The sequence below is a fragment of the Diachasmimorpha longicaudata genome, chromosome 11 (assembly GCF_034640455.1).
Source record: "Diachasmimorpha longicaudata isolate KC_UGA_2023 chromosome 11, iyDiaLong2, whole genome shotgun sequence".
Classification (NCBI taxonomy): Eukaryota; Metazoa; Arthropoda; class Insecta; order Hymenoptera; family Braconidae; genus Diachasmimorpha; species Diachasmimorpha longicaudata.
Window position 1 is genome coordinate 7,130,687 of NC_087235.1, and position 17,745 is coordinate 7,148,431.

Consider the following 17,745-nt stretch of genomic DNA (forward strand, 5'->3'; position numbering starts at 1 on the left):
GTATCGTTTCTCCGATTTTTGTTGTTTTCTATAGAAAAAAGGGTCTGGCGTCCAATTACACATTTTAAATTTCTATGCTCAGGAGGTAAAATATTTGAATGACTCCCAGGGTTTTTATTTTCAGAAGTCAGAGATCTTATTTTCATTTCAGCAATAAAGTGCTGGAAATCAGAAGTTTTTTTGTTTGCGTTCACTCTCACGGATTGCAAATGGGTTCTAACCGCAGTGGTTGGTCCTCCGGAGGAGGAGGAACCACCTATTGGCAGACATATCGAATAGCTAGAGAGGTTCGATATGAGATCCACTATGTTCTGAATTTCCGATTCCTCGTTTTTTTTTTTTTGTATTCTCATTCGTTTTCCTTCCGGTTTATATTTCAGCTCCAGCACGTGTGTCTAGTACACCGTAAAATCACCTATACCACGTATTCGTACTGCCAATAATAGGATTTTGTTTTACTGGAGACGTCTAGCTTGGACTAGTGCCAATCTGTATTGTCAGTGGAATCTTGAGAGGAAACTCGGGGGAAAATAATTTCAACCACTTGACGAAATTCCGGGCTTTTATTGTCAGTAACGAGTAGGGCTTGAGATTGTCTTTCAATTTGTATTCATTAAGACGATAAATACTTCAGCAACTCGATTTTATGGGGTCTTCCTTTCTCATAGGGAAAAATACTTTGAGTTCAGGTGATTTTTCGATTATGGTCTCCCAGGGAATAAATTTGAATTTATAAAAAGCAGAGTTTCCTGTGGATTTTCACTACCGGATGGGAAGGGGAGGGATGAATTAATAATCGAACACGCACAATTTTGAATGGTTCACTGGTTCATTTCAGTACTGAAGTGAATAGTTCCGGGTAAGGAAACGTTGAATTTCCGTATAAATTAATGGATTGGAACACGATAAATTACCCGAAAACACATGGCAACATGGAACTTTCCAAACTTAGTCGGATTTTTTTATAATATGACAATATTTTCACATAATCTTCTACCAACCCTCAAACAGGGCTGGCCTCAGCTCATCTCCACTATGACATTTTTCGCGGTGCAGGAGAAAAACACATATGAGAGTAGCCTATCAATCAAGACCCAGTTTGTGGCTTATGACATATACATATTTCGGGATACTCCGGTCAAGGTCATCCCCGTTTCTTTCACCAGGATGGAAGATATCGGGAAACTGTCAGACCGGAGTTTGCTGTCCATGAATAGCCGAATTTTCTTGGGGTACACCCCTCAATTTATTCTAGGAAAACCATTCCTTTTGGTTATGTGCTCAGACTATTTTCAAATCCATTTTTTCCGGGGAAAATATTTCCAATATTTTATATTTTTGGGGACATCATTACTGTCGACATATCGATTTCTCTCGACCTTCATTCAATTAGTTGAATAAATCTGTAAGTCAAATTTTGATAAATATGAATTTGCAATGAAATTTATGAAAAATTGATTAAAAGGTCTTCAGGCTCTGCCTTTTTTAACCGGGTCAGACCAATTCTGTGGAAATTATGAGATCGATATGAGCGGTGGTTATCCGCGACATCGCCGCCGTCTCTTCGTGAATATTATACACTTCTTGATAGGCCATAACATAGGTATATGAACAATGCAATTAAACTGAGGGTGTACTACCCGCAGAATAATGCGTGGCTGCGTGATTACCCACAATGTCAAATGTAAATTTAGTCACGAGTGTGGGAAATGCGAAATCTCACGAACACAATTACAATTTTCAGAAAATTGTCATAACACGAGTAACTTCCTTGAATTTTCTATTTTTTAAAAAAGCATATGAATAATGAAATTGGAATTTCTACAATGATTACCAATAAATCGACGATAACAATATTCACAATTCGCTGGATATTTCATACACCGAAGAATAACTCGTGCCAATTTTCTGGCTTTTTCCGTATGTACTCTCTTGGGAAATTTCTCCTGATGTGAGAGAACTGGAGGGGGAAATCAGTGAAAGGTTATTTCTCATCTATAAACTCACTCGACACTGCGATTTGGCTCCAGGAAAAATGGGCCAACATAATATCCCCCGAAACTTTTCAACAGCCTCTCCTCTACTTTAACTTTAGTTTCAAACTCTCAACTATTTCTTTTACTTTATAATGGAGAGAAAAAAAATAGGAAAGTGAACTCAATGTTGGGTAATAAAACTAATTAATCCGATTGATTTATTTTTATTGGTCGTATTGAAATTTTTATTTCTCAAGTAATTTCACAAATAGATTGAATTGAGTCGGGGATTTGTGTGACACTTGAAGATAAAGGAGAAATAGGGAGTGGGAGAGGGGGAGAAGTCTTTGTAAATATTATCGAAGCTTTCGTGGAGGTTCGTCGAGGAATGCCGTGTGTGCAGAGGATAAATAGATCGATGACCTCTTCAGGCTCGCCGCAGTCTACTCCATCGTTTCATGGGCTCGGTCCGACCTCATAGATAGTGATAAACAGCAGGTTTTAGTAGATTTTCCACTTGAATTTCAAGTTTTCGATGGTTATTGAATTCAAAATGGTTCCATAAGTAAATGAAATCGTAATATAAAATTAATATTATTGTATTCAAATTTTTTTTCTGTCCATTTGACCCTCGCGTCGATTTCTATCTTGATCCTGCTAACTTAATTATAGATAGGAAGATTGAGGGTTGATTTTTTCTTCTGTAAAACAATTCCTTCAATCATCAAAATCATCTCCGTTAATAATTAAGATTAATTTCGCCTCACGATTACGTGATTTATTTTTATAATTGCCTACCACCTCGTTTCATCGTAGTGTGATATTTCCAATTTTACCAGAATTTTTTTCCCAAGGTTACCATGTATCCAGGCTATTATCAATAATTCCATTGATCGATATGACCTGTCTGAATTTTTACTCTGAAATTTTCGGCTCAAGGATCATCTATTTTAACTTTCCCATCGCACGAACAAATCTGTCATTATCCAACGCCCAGAAATCGATGGAACCACTGGAAAAAGTGTGAACGAAGTTGAAACTTTATTCACCTCAGTTCGCACTGTCTGTGTCTCATTACATAGATCACAAGGGAAATGATAAAAATGTGTTTCGAGGGAGAGATACAACTGTGGCACTTTAATGCACGAAACTTTCGTTGAGTTTCTGGTTGCCTCGAGGTTCTTTCCCTTATTATTCACCCTGAATGTGAGAATATACCCTCTCACCCCTGCTCCAAGATTCTCAATGTAACTTTGGTCATGATGGACGAAAAACGAAAGATAAATGTGAAGAATATTTTCACCGTCAACAAGAGTTGAGTGTATATGTTCGTTATCTATTATTAGGTTACATTGAGTGTGCGGTAACGAGGCCCTCCAGTAAGGTTTTCAAGCTCCACGGAATACTCACATGAGGCGTGAAAAGAAGCTGTCGATATTATCAAATTTTTTTTTTTTCGTCCATTTTTTTTTCTATCATCATTTTTCAATTTACTTTCCTTTACTACTCCATCGCAATTTATACACAACTTATCATCGTAAAATTCTTAAAATAATTTAACTGCAATCTACAGTCGAACTCATTAATGTTCAATGAAAATGAAATGAGATGAAAATTAAAATGCCAATTATTCGCATTTTCAGTTAATGAGTCACCCTCGTATGTTCTCTTCTACTGACTATTACCCCAAATAGAAAAATAAGCTATTGATATTATCAATTTTTTCGTCCCTCAGATCCTTTCTTTATCTTTCAATTTACTCGGTCTATTTTCTTGTACTATTTCGTAGCAGTTTGTACTCTCCGTATGGTTGGAATCTCTGTGGCAGATGTCGTCAATGTACCCCGAGATATCCTCTGTTCTTCGATATCCAAAGCACCGTCGAGATCTGCTTCTCTGATTCTCATTATTTCGAGCTACTTTTGTAGTTCCATGATTACGATGAATAATGTGAGGACAATGGCTTTTATCTTTTATTCAATCACCCTTGACTACATTTATTCATACTTCTCTTGGTATCTGTACTTCACCACAGATCAAAGATATCAATCCTCACGTTTTTTTTCAAGTACAATCGTAAATATCAGTTCTTCAGTAGTACAACAAAGCGTATGGGCTGACTGTTGCACTACTGTTTGACTATGCAATACCTTATTATTCTAATTATACGGCGGTGATGTGCATCTTTATCCAGAATAGATAACGAGATACCTCAATCCTGGAAAATATCAAACTAATTGGCATAAAAAAATCCCTCCTCTCGTGGGCAGCCTTATCCACAATGGTGATTAGCCTCCAGCCTTTACACTTTCATAGTTCTCCCTAAAATATTCATAATTCTCGATTATACATTGTCAGAATTGTATTGTTTTCCCACGAAGCGGTGAACGTATTTTAGAGAGGAAAGTTCGTTAGTGTATTATACTTGATATGCTCACAAGGAATATATTACCCAATTTCTATTGTTGATGTTCATGAAGCTCTATGAATATTCAACATCACAAAAGAAGGTGACGGTACAATAATCTTGTCTTGAAAAAGTTGGGTCAAAGCAGCTAAAGTGAACAAGTTACGCCTGTTAACCGTGAAAACTGTACCGTGAACGTGTGAAGTGGTGCTTCGATGGGCTCACCAGGAAGATCGATCGATTAACAAATATACGGGAGTCAAGGAGCTCTCGAAGATGAGACTAGAGAATTTTCTCTTTCCTCAAATTTTTATTGCAAATGCAAATTTCATAGTTCACGGAAAATTTCGTTATTTCTACGAATTTTACGGATATTCTTTTCATCCATCGTCTTTAATCTCGCATATCGACAATATCTGGTATATCGACTATATGGATATGTGTTTTACGTGTCGGAAAATGCACGCCTGCAGCCATGGCGGCTCCTTCTTGACTTCTATCCAGGGACATAGGAGCCAGAACGATGTTGGTATTGGTTTCTTAGATATTCGCCCTCCCCCGCGTACCTGAGGTGAGTCTACGCCCTGCTGACTTGGATGAGGAGTCCCCTGGGGGCTAACAGATGGACGAGTCCTTCAACGGATGCTGTACAGACACTGCACGGTGGGAGCAATATGCTATAAAAAAGTCGACGGCTTACGTGAGATGTTCGATAATTTCAACGTGAGAAGCCGATGTTCCTACGTGAGCTGTCTCTTTCTTAAATCTTTCGGAGTTTTCAAGTAGTTTTACTGCATCTGGTGTGGCATACATGAAGAGGAACCTTTCAATTCTCTTCTCACTTGCATCCAGAAATTAGGAGGGAATTTTAATCAAGACGATTATTAATTGCTCGCAATTAAATTCAAATCGGAGTGTCGTATTATTTCTCTTGAATTGAAATAGATGAAAATATTTTTCGTAGGGTGGGGTGCCATCGTCGCATGTTTCCACGAGTTGCCATTGTTGCTTTTCCCCATCGATTGTCACCTGGAAAATGAAAATTTAATTTGTGAGCTCGTCTGAATATAGACAGTTCTTTCATATTCATGACTGAGATCCTCCTCTTAATAAATGATTTATATTTCTCAAGGCATAATGAACAAAACAGTCCCGTTATCGATCCCTCATTAATGTCAACTGAAATTTGTCATCCGAGTGAAAACGTATTATTCCCTTCTGATGAACTTCCATTAACTGAAAATTGTGTGCGCTGTACAAACTCCGCCACAATACACTGATTTTACGAAAATCCCTTAGGCAGCCGACACTCCAGCGAGTGAAATGCAAAATGTAGGATGATGCAGAACATCAAAACTGTAACTAATTGGTGCACTACATATTCTGGATGATGGGGATGACTTTTCAATCTATAAGTTCAGTTGCTTCCGTTTCTGAGACATAATAATATTGGAAAAATTGTTGATATTCCAGAAATTATTTGTCAATGGTCGGAAAATGTTCCTCCGTAATTTTACCGGACGTTTATCCTCACTCGATAATTACGCGACTTTCTCGTGATTTTTATTGAACTATTTCTCCCTGTGTCTACCCATAAATTCTCAGTAATGAAGATAATTACTGTTGAATTCGCTAAATCCATCGCCGTCAATTACATAATCACTGATAAAAAGAATTCAACCCAGGAATGAGTGCTGGATTCTATCTACTTGAATTCTCATGGATTCTGACGCACCCTCCACCCTTTCTCTCAATCTTCCCTTTTCCATTGCAGTACAGGGAAAAATTGTTATCCAATCATGACCAATCCCGTATCCATTTGTACGGAAAATTGTCGATCGATCATTTAGAAAAGTTCCCTCTCGTCTACGAGACCTGGAAAATCTGAGATAAATTTTTATCTGTGAATTTTCAAGATGAGGTGAAATGGCCGGTGAAGAAATAGATCTGAAAGGGGTGATTGTATGATGGATCCATGAATTGTTTAAAATGAAAGCAGTTGGAAAGGGAAAAAGAGAACGAAATAGAAGAGTTATGGTGGACGTTGAGGCAGTGGACGAGTCTTCTCGCTGATGATATATGGTTCCAACGGTGTAGTAGGGAAAACAGGTAAATTGGTGAGTGCTTTAGCGTGTCAGTAAGCCCCGTAAATTTTTCACGAGTTTCAATATTTTCTTTCGTCACATATTTCCTATATTATTTCTCTTTCGATACCTTATTTTTTATAGGAAAATGTAAAATTTATTCTCTTTAACTCCTTCAATATTTTCCACTTCTTTTCACTTAGAGATCTCGACCGTATGATTTCACGAGAGGTGGCACATTGCAATATACTATATTTCGTTTTTTACGTGTAACAAGGGTTTATTTTTCTTCTTTTCGACCCGTGTGTATTTCGCTCTGTCATCCCGTAAAATATGCAGGGTGGCAATCGAGTGGGATAGAAAGAGTTTACCGCAATATGCATTCAGACCTGCATTGTAGAAAATTGTTCACTGCAGTTTCAGGTACTCTTGGAATTCATTTTTTCACCTGCCAGTTTCAGTAATATTGCACAGAATTTTTCCATTATAAATTTAGCGTATTCTGAGAAAATCAATAGAGACTATCCTGTTTATTTTATTTACTGATTTATTTCCAGAATGTCTGGTAATAATTATAAATTTTCGTATCCCTCCCAAGGGGATGGAAATTTCTTTTTTTTGTACTGAAAATTTTGAATGTAATTTTTCAATGATGTCATGGACGCCAGTTTTATAGATTCCAGACTAGATCATAAATATGCAGAGTGTATTCTATGTGCCATTCCATCTATAGTTATTTTTTGTTATGCACAACTCAGTTATTATTCATCTCCGTACTGAGTATATATATATCACTCTGGAATTGTGGGCAATATGCAGAATGGCAATTGAGTTGAACAAAAGAAAAATTCACCTCAGTTTTTATTCAGCCTTATGTGGCACTCCATGAGAATTATTTAATCCCATTGATCTCAGTAAAGAATACACTGTTGAATATTTCAAAGGGAAAATCCGGGCTCAGGATGGTTTTTCCTATAAAAGAGAATTACTCGGGATCTTGTTTGACATATCAAAAACTTTTCCGACAAGAATGGCTCTCCCGAAGTGAATTTCAACATTGTGCGAGGGAATCGCAAGGGATACAGTAGAAAAAAAAACGGTCACTTCCACTGTGCTCTAATTACTGCCGGTGCTCGTTCCATAATTTTCGTCTCGCTTTGTTGAAAATTTTCCTCAAACAATGGACGTTGGAGTGACACTGGAGGGAACCGAAGAAGAAGAATAATAGGCGAGTGCGAGAAGGGTTGAAGGTAGAGTTTAAACACTGGTAACCACACACCACTCTCTTGACACCCGATTATTCACCTCACGATGAGGTTGAGAGAGGTGTGTGACAGCTTCTAAAGATGTTGGGGTAGAATTATTATAATGGTAAACATGCTTTTATAGCATGTCTGCATTTGTCTCGGGTAATCGGTGGGTAAATATTCTTTCTACTAAGTGCCTCTCCATTATAAGCCACTGAATACACGAGGAGGAACGATGTAAGATGTGATTTTCATTGAATTTTAACAAACGTGATTAGAAGAAAAATTGAAAGACCTGACATTTGGCGAGAACATATTGTTTATTTATTTTTATATAATTTAAATTGAGTACAGAGTCGGTATAATTAGATTTATGCTGCATCAGAAATGGCAAAATACAACCGGTATAAACAACAGCACAGAGAAACAGCTTGACACCCCAAATTTATTTATTTTCCCACTGAAAATATATCATGACATAGGACGCATGACCCTGACCTCAGTTTTCCAGGGTGGGTTTTGAGTTTATAACTCCCCCGGAGAGTAAGCGGTCGAGAGCTAAAGCATTCAGTGTCGAACCGCAATTGTCACGGCGTTTTGCCACTCTATGTACAATTCTCGGGGATGAGAGCCAGGGCTTTTGCCTGAAGAGTCTCCGGGTCCTCCAATTTGATCGTGGCGATAGTTGGTGGACAGAATAGAAGGGGTTGGCAAAGGCTACAGTATCCCAGTGAGAATACAATGGGCATCCCAAAGCACAATACCAAGATACACATGGCCAGATATTGCACGTTTTTAGTGGATGAAATAATACTGAACCGGTTAAGAAAAAAACTTGATGAGATTTGGGGGGTGAATGCATTGAGGATGGAACCGACGAAAGGAGAAACGCTTATAGATATACAGAAAAAAATTCAGTGGTGATTTTTACGTAAGAAATGGCCCCTTGACGTACACAAAGTAAAATTTTATTTTATCAAATAATCTGTCGTGGAAGTGAAAGAAAAAAAATTGATCTCGTGCACCCGTTAGGCCATTCCTGCGGTCATCTCCAATTTATATTTGACCATTGACAATTTCGTTCATCTTTACAACTTGACCTCAATTCGCTGAGTGGCTGAATAAAACTGGCCAGCCGCAGTTATCGTCCTGGGACAGGTAGGATGAACGTCGCCATAACCCACGAAAACCACCGAGAATTTAGTAGATAAAGGCTTCGTAACCGAGAGAGTCTCACCGAGTAATTCTCCTAAACGTGCAATTCGAGTTCAGAAATACCTCCAGCTCACAACTCGACTTTTTTTTATTTCGTACATGTACAAAAACTTCTCTCTCTGCCAGTTGTATGGTCTGCAACGACTACTGAGCAAACATTTCTTTTGGTAGGATAAATAATCATGCTTCTGCATTTTTACCGAGACGAGTAAAAAATCCGTTTGACGTATCAAAGAGGATCGATTCGATTGAATGAATCTCTTTGTGAATGCAACAGATTCCCAAGGAATACGGGAAGAATTATTTAACCGTGGTTTTTAATGTTTTCTCCTATTGTTTACGAAAAGACTGGCACAGCACTGGTACATTTTCCTGTTCTTTGAGTTACATTTTACCTGGAAAGACCATCCGAACCCAATTTACTGTCGAGCACGGTTATTGTTCCTGTACTTTTTCTCCTCGTGTAGTTATACGATAAAGTGCTCCATAGTGGGCCCTTTGAGTTTAGAAATACCTGTGACTTGCCACTCCATTCCCTTTTCTGTTCTCAATGGTCTGGAGTAGCTTTCATGGGTTTAATATTTATACTTTTCTGTTATTATCAAGTAACAAATTCCAAATTAATTTCATTGGCTTGAGGACTTTGTAGTTATAAATTGAAACTGAACTATCTGCTCAGTTTTACCGATTAAATATTCCGACGACAACGGCTCGCCTGTATGCCCTCGAATCATGTACATCATCCTGGGGCAATATGTGGCATTCCATAAAGGCCAAAAGTGATATGTCGCGTTACTTCCCCCCGGCCATGTCTGCTATATCTGATGAATCCTTGATCCACGCTCACTAACCACCCTAAAGCCGTTGAGCGCATATTTTTCCCTGAAATTCGTTTCGATAGCTCGAGAAAAAAAATATACTCAATACTTTGACCCAATTTTTTTACTGTGGAAATGGCAATTTCTCATGGAGTGAATGGATAAAGAAACTTTTGGTCACGAGGCGCGGAAGTAGAACTAGGAGAGAAAAAACATCGAGGAGTTTGCGAAAAATTTTGTTCCAAGTGTCGCAACTCATTCTTCGGTTTTCCCCCCCCAACTCAGAGATATGGGAAACCACCTCTGCCGGACGAATCGATGGGTCTAATGCTATCTTCTTTGGTCATTCTTTATCAGAGAGAGAGTACTATAAAACTTTGAACCAGCTTTGCCGACTTTTTCTAGGAGTGAAACAGACGATGCGTTCACGGAGCGAGACATTCTCTAAAAATTTTAGTAGGAGTACACGGGGAAGAATTTTGAAGAAAAATTCTCGTGGGGGATGCGTATAGTGGTGGTGAGGATAAAATTCCAGTGGCGACACTGGAAATTATTCCAGTGGTGACACGAAAATTTTTCTCCATGTGCTTGACTCAAAAAACGTTCTACTAGATTGAATGAAAAGAAAATACAGTAACAGTTTCAACGTTTGAATGTAATTTCTTGCAACAAAATACATTCATTTATTCCACACGTTTTAATTGCTCCGGTTAATTAACCCTCAACAAATTAATTCAGTTCTTGAAATAGCACGCGAAATTAAAAAAGTCTTGAAAGCATCGCGAGTTCCTGCATTCCGTTGATTATTCAACCGAAATAACGAAAGAATTATCAAAGGAATGTTAATTTCCTTTTCATTGTTCTCCGTTGCGAGGATTTTGACCCGCAGATTATTGTGGGTCACATTTCTGAGCCCTCCACATATCAACAAAGCCAACACATATTCATTTGCACAGTAGCAAAAGGGAGAGGAGTGGAGGGAAAATACTACTAACCTAGAGTGTACAGACGGACATAGTACGTCCATAAAGTAGAAAAATATATTTCAATTTTCTTCGTGTCGGTCGCGTGTCGAGCGGGAACAACGGACCGAGTGGAACGCTCTCACAATTCACAATGCCCTTGAATTATATTTAGACACAGTAAAGTCAGACAATTGAGTAAAATGTAACACGATATTGATAGTTCCTCACATAAAATTATTGGACAACAGGCCGATATCCGTGTCCATTCATGCCATCATATTTAATTAACTTCCCTTAATCATCAACATAATTTATCGAACAATATTCCACGTAACTCAGTCACAAATTTCTATCGTCAAACAGGAGATTAATCTGATTACTCGTAGCTAGTGTCCATCACGATATATCCACCGAAATGGAAATGCAATTTTAATGACAGCGTGATTTATGAATTTCCGGGTTTACACCACACCAGCTGGCCGGTATATCAGAACCTCTCGCCACTTCACTATGGCAAAACCCTCATCCGGGTTTTATATAAGGCAACTAGTTGGAAAAGCCGTCGGTTTTGCCAGGATATGACTCGGAAAAATCTCATAAAAAGAGCATTTCAAATCCTTCTGGTCGCATACTCAAACGAATATGAAAAACCTCTTTCGGAATGATAGCTCCAGATGTATGGCAATAATGACAATACGTGTTTGTACAAAATGGCAAATATTACTCTGACGAGGATTTACATTTATTTTATTCGTTACCTTCGATGGTTCTCTGGAGGAAAAATAAACGAAAGAATGAAGAAGCAATTGAGGAGTTCTCGAATCCTTTGGAAATGGACAAACTTGGGAAAAAAAATAGAGAGCAAAGAGGGGGATTTCTTGTTCCTTCATTCTCTTGGTTCAGCTCAGTTTGCAATTCAAACAATCAACCTTCAGTTGTAAGTTTAGGCGACTGCTGCACACCAAACACCACTTTCTTCTTCCACCTCTTTATCGTTTTCGTTAACGAGTTTCTAACCGAGAAATCGATACCTCCAGGTCCCTTGATTTCTTTTATATTTTCGGTGTCTTTTTTCAATGCTGTTAGGGTGAGAAAATAATTGAGGATTGAGTTGGAAAAATTCAATTCAGTTGGAATTTCATGGAGGTCAATTGAACTTAAACACTTAATTCAAGTCCATCGTTGTAGGTTTGATTTTTATTCGGTTTTCATATGGGGAGAGGAGAAGCACGACCGATGGTCAAGTGGAGTAGAGTACGGCTGGTCAGACATCAATAGCCGGGTCAAAGCTCAGATCCAGCAGTCGGTAAAGAAGATATTCTGAAAGCTTTCGATCGTAACATCTTATTTGTCGACGAAAGCTCAAGGTGCGAGGGAAATTCTCTAGATAGCGTATCTGCTTTCTTCCCCAGCTCTGTGGAATAAAGTAACTTAATGGTTATAATTTTTGTCCTCGAAAGTTTTCAACTGTAACTTTCCCTCACAATTTTCCTTTTGTCAGTTAAAAACGGGGAAGGTTGGGAAAGTTTATATAGGGTTCAATAAAGGGTTATACAGTCTAGGTATTTCAAATAAAACTTCGTCAATTACTTAAGAAATCTTGCATAAACTTCCAGGAAGATAGAATTCTTCTATTATTTTCGGGCTTTTCGCATTCTGATTAATCAATCGTATTTCAAAATTATTTAATAGTAAAATAAGTCCACAACTTACGAATTTTTAACGACGATAGTTCGCAAATCTTCGACAATTGAAAAACAATCTCGTTTTTCATAAATTTTATGATTCATTTCTGAATAATTTAAAACCCTGTGCCGTAAAATCGTTTTACCCATCGAGGGCTCTTACCATCCCCTTCATTAGGAGGCCTCTACAGACAACATCTCCATTCTCATCCCCTTCCCAATGCTCCTCCCCAAGCACTAAAAAAACGTGAAATGAAACCTCACCGACGCGTTCACCTGAAAATCCCTCTCCGGAATTCATTTCCCAATAATCGATGAATGTCATTAGCGAAATGATCCACTCATCGATTTCCCGCGGGAGTATATTCTTCCCGTTTGCATTACCACCTGAATATTGACTGGCCTTGAAACATTTCAGCGCAATGAAATCTCCGTTTCAATGTTAATTTTTCCTCTAAATGGCTTTGAACATTTACTCAGAGCATACTCTAGCCGTCTTAGGACAGTGATTCGACGTGAGGAGAACGCAAACGTCTATGGAATTTCATCTTTTGTACCCTGTAAGCGTGACTCCAGCCGGCCGTCAGGCTCGTGCACTAGGTCAGCCGTGACGTCACCCTGGCTGGCTGCCTGCACAGGGATTGGCGGGAGTGGCTGGGTGTATGGTGCAGCCAGCTGACACGGTTCGATGCTGCCTTGTTCTGCACAACCCCACCACCTCCACCATCACCCTCCCCCCCGACTCCCTCGAAACCGGTGTATAGCCATTGCATTTACCGTTCGTACGGAAAGAGCATCAAGATGACAGATAGGGTGAGAAAAAGTGCAAGAGGCCGCTTCGTCCTGCGAGTTAATTATGCACATGTTCATTCACCCCCGTTCCATACTCTCCCCATTTCTCACTTTCCACCTTTTCATGAACCAGGGGTGAATGCGAGCAACACTAGTGTTTGCACTCAACGACACATCACACTGCTTTCTTTTTTTTTTTTTTTTGTATTCCATTTGTCGCCTCCGAGGAGAAATGAAAATTGATCATTTAGGGTCGACAATATTCCCGGTGCATTGAGTTTCATTTAAATCTACGAGTTTTAATTTAGATTTTTTTTCTTTGCTACGGAATCACGAGGGGAATTAGATCGTGAGAAATCTCGGGGAAATTGAGGGATGAATGTGTGATATATTTTTATGAGAGGCATTCACGTGAATATTGCAAGTATTTTACTGCATGTCGAGAGTCATTTTCTACAACTGCAGGAGAAAAAATTTATTTCCGGAATTTTCATTTGCCCTTTATGAAAAAAAAATCATTTGAATGGACTTTTACAGCCTCCAATGGTATAAATTATTCAAATCTTTCGTGGGTTACTCTCACCGCCCTAGTAAAATCATGTAGAAAGATCGTCGGTACAACGATAAACCTCGCTTGATAGTCGACATGCAGAGCGCATAGCACTTGAGGTAAATTCTCTTTTTCACGTGTAAAAAATTTTTTACATGCATAAACGCTTTAAAATAAAATGTCGCTCATGATCTCTCTGGACACACACATCCAACTATTCCCTACAATTTATCACAAAAAGATTATTGCAATTAATCATTCAGGTTTTAGAAAAATTTTATTACACGAATGGAATAACAATTCCTGCTCGCAATTAATTTTCAAAATATTTTTCCAACTCGGGGATTTTTTTTCTGCGAATAAATCAAATTAATATCGTAAATCATCAGCCGATGGAATATTTTGTGGCAATGCCCATATTTTCTTTCTCTCTCCCTTATTTTTTTTAATGACTCGACCTCGACACCCAATCAACAATTCCTGGCGATATGGGCCGCAGTTTTGTCCGATGATCCCCCGATATATCCCAGATACATGTAAAATTCATGGTATCCTTTATTCGAAGGAGACGAAAGGGGTGGAGTTGCATACATTACGCTCTGCCTACTCATTTCGTTAGTCGTGTGACCTTAACCTTCACCTGTCGGATTTATTAATCACCGTGTGGTTTTACGCAGACGCGTGTATGCAGAGTTAATCATGATCGACGGATAAGCACACCAACTACATGCACATTCACATTTGATATGTCAGGAGTTGGCTTGAACAGAGTTTCCCTGAATTGTTTGAGAGAACACTCCCAGATTAATTCAACCACCAATTAAATATTTCCTCCTAGTATTCAGGAATGATAAGACTGGTTTTAATCAACCCCCGACAGTTTGGTTAATTAAAATTAGCCCCCTGACAATGCTGAAACTACTTGAGCTTTGAGCTTGAACAGTGAATGGCTACTCGAATTTAAATGCAATTCAGTTTCATTTCGGGAGATGAATTTGGAAAATCATCGGATTTTAATTTGGGGGGATGGGAAAATTGCAGGTGGAGTTTCAAGTGGAGAGGATTGAAATTTATAACAATGAAAGAGTTGTTTCAGTAGCATTTTTATTGACAAAAAAAATTCCGTGATTTTTCTTGATTGAAACTTACATCTCTCATGGCTTGCCTCATTAAATAATTAAGAAAATCAATAAAACACTTGGTTTTTCCAATGAGGAAGTTGGCCTTCCATCAACCCTTCAAGATTATTCTGAAAGCGAAAGTAACAATCAATGTCACGGGCGATAATTACATTATAAGAGCACCTATCACCCTCGAGTAATCATAACTCTGTTCCATCAATCAGAGATAATACATTGATGAAGAACACGCGACGAAAGACCGAGACTAAAAAAATACAACTGAAACATTGAGGGTCACATTCGGTGGCGCCTGGGCCACATTCAACCCATTCTCCCCTTTCCACCCTATCGGTATAGCGCGCGCGTATGCTGGTGACTGAAGGCACCCTCTACTCCACTATTTTCCCTCCCCCGAAAAACGACGAGACTGAACGAAGAGTCACGAGTACCGGTCTCAACTCAGGGCGCATCGTCAGACCAACCAGCCGGTTTCATCTCCCAACTGTACTCGTGTGTTTTGCGACGCTCTCAACCTCACGCGTGACGTAAACAGCGATCCTTAGCATCCGTTAGATCGTCAGTTTAAAAAATTAATAGTCAATATTTTATTTGTGATTGCTGTTGATCAGTCCGGAGAATTTCTCCCGAATTTTTCCCAGTGATATTCAACATCCAAAGAGGAATACAACGTGAGAATCGATAACCATTTAACGGTGAAAAGTGACGGGTGCGATTGCGCTCGATTTGTTTGTTTATTTTTCTGTTTTACTGTGTTGATGGAATAGTGAACTGGTGGCTGATGAGAATTCGAGGGGAACAGTAGTAGGATTAGAACTGTAGGGGACCGGGACACAAGTGGTTGTGTTCGGTTTTATGAGGATCGTTAACGACATCCTCGGGATATTTACGGAATCTCTATGAAGGAATAAATTGAGTAAATATTATTAAAAAATATCGCTCCGAGACAGAAAAAAAATTTCCATCAATTACAGGGGGTACTTGACACTTATCAAAATGATCTAATCAGTTCAGTCGAAAAATAATAGATAGGGAAGAAAAATATTCCCTGCGTGCATTCTACGACCGATTTTATAGTTTGAAATGTAGTTAAATGTAGTAATTCATTTAGTTTAAAAATTATATCTGTGGAGGTAAAAACAACGGTTCCATTCACATTAATCGTTATTGCACCTGTAGAACATTTTTTTCCAATTTAACGAATGACACGGGAAGGGACAAAGGTGAAAAGTTCATCTATGGGGTTCAACAGAGAAATTTGATCATCATTAGGGAAAAATTAGATCAATAAAATTACAACACTAGGTATCGAATAATTATATATAATCGACAGGGCGTTTTTTCACGGGATTGAGTTACATGATATTTTTAGTTATTTTTGTTCAACATTTTTCCTCTGTAACTGAGGTATTATTAATGTGACAACACGTGTTTTTATGAGTCTCGGCGGAAGGTAAAAGGCTTCGAGTGATGTGAAAATTAAATAAATACGTCGTCTAGTGGTTCGGTTTACAACCATTGGATGAGTTGAGCGAGGAATAGAGTGTTTATGAAACGGCAGAAGTAATTAGAATTTATATGACTCTGTCGTGTACAGCTGTCAATAAAATTTACATCAGTGGTTTGTTCGTGTGAGGGGCTTAAACCATATCGGATTCATTACGAATGGAATTGTAAATTCTCCTTTGTGTCAATTAGGCGAGTAACGAGGGTAGTGAAGTTACAAAAAATCGGTGTAGATCTAATTTTATTTCGTGTTAATTAAAAAGGGATAACAATGAGCTACCGAAATTGATAGATAAATTAATTATCATTGGAATTGAGACTTTAAAGTATGACTTTTGGATTTTATATTGGCAGGTATATTTAGGTAGGTAATAAGGGTAGATGAATATGCAAATAATTGGTAAATATTGTAAGGCCTTCGTCAGAAAATTCAATGACAATTCCCCAGCGAATCTAATTGTATCTTGTAGTAATGGGAAAAGGAGTCGGGATAATTAGAAGTTGGATGAGTAAACATTATATTAAATACGTGACCCTTTCTGTCGAGTCATTTGGCGTTTCCGTTTTCGAAATTAACGCCAAGTGCTACGTGATTGTGAAAGTTTTCCGGTTTATATAGGTCTCATGTCGCCAAATCATTACTCTTCAGAAGTTTCTCGATATTCTTTGACACACATACAACCTATTTATCAGGGAGAAAGTTGACTTATTTGTCGTAAATACTTATTATTCCATGATGGAATTAATCCAAGGAAAATAGTGAGGTAGAATCGTGGAGAATGTTTCTGGCAAGAATTCTCACTGGTCTCGTTTCATGTATTATTCCTGTCATTCTGAATCTTTTATTTTCAACTTTTTTATTTTCATGGTTTCCCTTTTCTTTTGAATCCAACAGAGGTCACATCACAAATACCAGGAAAAGGGGAAGTTCCGTGAGAGATAAGGAAATTTTTGTATCGAATTTTTGTTCTGTGGTGAATCTCGATTTTACGAGTGAAAATAGGAGAAAAAAGAAGTCTTTGAAGGGATAAGAATGGTTCACACGAGCCAAATGACACAGGGACTTGACCAGTCACCCCTTGGAAATTATGATCCGGATATTCCGGCACGAAAGCACGTGAGTAGAAATATATTACTGGGTTATTTCTAACCAAACTTACTTCCAAAACTTGAATTATTCTTTCTCGAGGTAATTTCGTAAAGATTAAGATCTAACGTATTCAAATAATAAACATAAATAAATTAGTCAATCAAACGTCGACAAGAATTAATTTATTACTGTTTATTAATATTTATTATTATACTTAATGGACAATTTCTATTCGACGAAGAAATATCCAATTGGTTCAAGTAATAATAAA

General features: G+C 38.2%; 1 protein-coding gene across 9 annotated transcripts in view; it reads left to right on the top strand.

Moving 5' to 3' along the window:
• LOC135167140 (synaptotagmin-7) overlaps positions 1-17,745 on the top strand; it is a 127,916-nt gene that overhangs the window by 28,297 nt on the left and 81,874 nt on the right. For 4 of the 9 annotated variants that reach the window (XM_064130007.1, XM_064130006.1, XM_064130012.1 and 1 more), the window contains exon 3: positions 17,280-17,501. The exons of 2 other annotated variants lie outside the window; for them this stretch is intronic. In XM_064130007.1, coding sequence (XP_063986077.1) covers positions 17,418-17,501 — 84 coding nt within the window. In that variant the 5' untranslated portion in view covers positions 17,280-17,417. Of the gene's footprint in view, positions 1-15,170; positions 15,588-17,279; positions 17,502-17,745 lie in introns of those variants that run through there. 3 more of the 9 variants (XM_064130010.1, XM_064130011.1, XM_064130009.1) reach the window with 3 other exon arrangements.